The sequence below is a fragment of the Penaeus vannamei genome, chromosome 30 (genome assembly GCF_042767895.1).
Source record: "Penaeus vannamei isolate JL-2024 chromosome 30, ASM4276789v1, whole genome shotgun sequence".
In the NCBI taxonomy this organism is placed as follows: Eukaryota; Metazoa; Arthropoda; class Malacostraca; order Decapoda; family Penaeidae; genus Penaeus; species Penaeus vannamei.
In genome coordinates, this window is record NC_091578.1 from 7,324,986 (window position 1) to 7,327,485 (window position 2,500).

The following is a 2,500-nucleotide window of genomic DNA, read 5'->3' on the forward strand; positions in this document are numbered from 1 at the left end:
CTAAAAATTCAAAAAAATGCTTGTGAAGAGGAAAAAGTGATATGCAAAAATGGATGAAAGGGGTGCCAAAATATTCTCAGTTCTACAATGCGGGGATTTTGGATTTTCCTCAAAGGCGAGAAACGTGGGATTCACACGACCCAACTGGGAAAAGCGTGTATCATAAACTGCTAACAATCTAAACTTCTAACATATTTGAAATTCGTGATACTGATGACCATGCGAAGCAAGGAAAAAATCGATAATCTGTGCGTGGACTACGATAATACTTGTATCGAGGAGAATAACACGGTGCGCAAACTCATGTCGTCCAGATTTGTGAAGGCGACAAGAATCTATTCTTAATTAGGAAGGCTTTGATTCTGACTGAAGTTGACCAGTAAATGTTTTGTTAATTTACAGTTGTTCTTGCCACCTCCACGCTAGGTGCATGAGGCGAGGACCCGACATGCTGGCTATAGCGCTGCCCTTGACGCTGGCAACACGTCGAGCCCTTCACAGACTAAAGCTAAAACGAGGCGAACGACATCCTCCAGAAGCGTTGACTATTCTGGGATACTACTGCTGCTACATGGAAGAACTAGTTCCATCTTTACGCTCATCTACAAGAGCCACCGACGGCACAGGGCCAGTAACTCACTGATGGTTCTGTCGACCAGATCAAGGCACACGCCAACCACGTCTCCAACTTGCCACTTGTGACCGTAGCTCTCCATCGTGCCCGCGTGACATTTCTCCTCCTGCGCCACACACAATGCATTAACACACACGAACGGAAGACACATTTTTAGCTTCGTCCTGCAACATGGCTGTGGACATGTTGGACGTTTAAGATGGTCGGCGTTGAACTGCACCAGATGAAGCCCCTTTTTAGGAGAAAGTCATAGCATCTTACAGGGTGAAACTACCACCACTTGATCGAGTTACATGGGAAAATGGGAATCTTCTGGTGCCGTTCAACGCCTGGCAGTTACGCGGGTGAAGGAACATGGTTAGAGGCAGTGGAGAAACTTCTTTAGCAGCCAAAAAGAGCATCTGTAAGCAAAGAAAGAGTTTGAATGGTTAGTTGTAGGTTGCAAACAGCTCAGCACACTGGAGAGGTACGATGTCATCTCAGACTTCTGTCTCTTCTGTCTGTCTGTTTCTTCCTCTGTGTCTGTCAAGCGAGGGACACAGAACACCCGTCCCTTGGCCATCCCCAGTGTGCGTCGGCTGTTCAGACTGGGCGTTTCAGACTGAATGGATGGGTAAATGGATAGGAGGAGGGGCGGGTGTGGGGCTTCGAGACTGATTAACCGACTTACTGATGGTTCTGTCATGCAGGTCCAGCATGACTCCCACCACATCGCCGGCCTGGATACGGTGGCCATATGCCTCCGATATGGCATTGTGGTGTTTCAAGTGCTTTGGAAATATGGACATATTACTTATTTATTTCTGTGTGCATTTGCAGGAGAGTGTAACCTTGAGTGTGGCTGTTATACTTTTGTCTGAAATACTTATATGGTAATCCCATGCAAATTAATTTCTATACACATTATCTAGACTGGTGTCTGAAAAATGCAATGCAATTTTAATTTCTAATACCTTAAAATAACATTTTCTATTAAGTATTTAAAAATACATTATATATCAAAGTATTAAGGCAATATATATGAACCTAATTTTAAAAGTTATGCATCAAGCATATTCTCAGTAAATTCTAAGATTTTCTTAATGTTATTATGTTAGCGCAATCATTTTCAATTTTGGTTTCACATCAGTGAAACCGAGCCATCCATACATATAAGATTAATTTCTTCTCATTGAGATTACAAGATCCATTGAGAAACATACATATAAAGTCTATGATACACATACATATGTGTGTGTATACTGCTTTCATATATATATATATATATTTATATATAGATATATATATATATATATATATACATATATATACATATATATATGTACACACACACACACGCACACACACACACACACACACACACACACATACACACACACACACACACGCGCACACACACACACACACACACACACACACACACACACACACACACACACACACACACACACACACACACACACACACATATATATATATATATATATATATATATATATATATATATATATATATATATATATATATATATACATATATATATATATATATATATATATATATATATACATAATATATAAACACCATTCACATATAACCCACCAGGTCATTCTATTATCTCTTGCTTTAAACATTGTATAAAAAAACACTGACCCAGACTCCACCAAATCAGCCTACCCCCTTCCGCCATTCAACCATTCACCCAGATCCACTCCCCCAAGACCCCCGTTTCCTTCTCGAACCTCCTGCGCCAAAACCCCGACTCACATGGAACCCGTCGAAGGCCCAGGACCTGTCGTCGGATCCGAGTTCGGCTCCGGGAGGGCTTCCGACCTCCAGCCAGCCGACTCGCATGGGGCCCGACGT

General features: G+C 41.8%; 1 protein-coding gene across 1 annotated transcript in view; it reads right to left on the bottom strand.

The window, feature by feature from the left end:
* The window catches only part of RyR (Ryanodine receptor), a gene marked incomplete in the record, with an annotated part of 178,643 nt that overhangs the window by 69,469 nt on the left and 106,674 nt on the right, over positions 1–2,500 (bottom strand). The window contains 2 exon segments of the mRNA XM_070142884.1: positions 1,305–1,404; positions 2,402–2,500. The exon segment at positions 2,402–2,500 is cut by the window's right edge and continues 113 nt beyond it. Of these exon segments, the coding sequence (XP_069998985.1) occupies positions 1,305–1,404; positions 2,402–2,500 (199 nt within the window).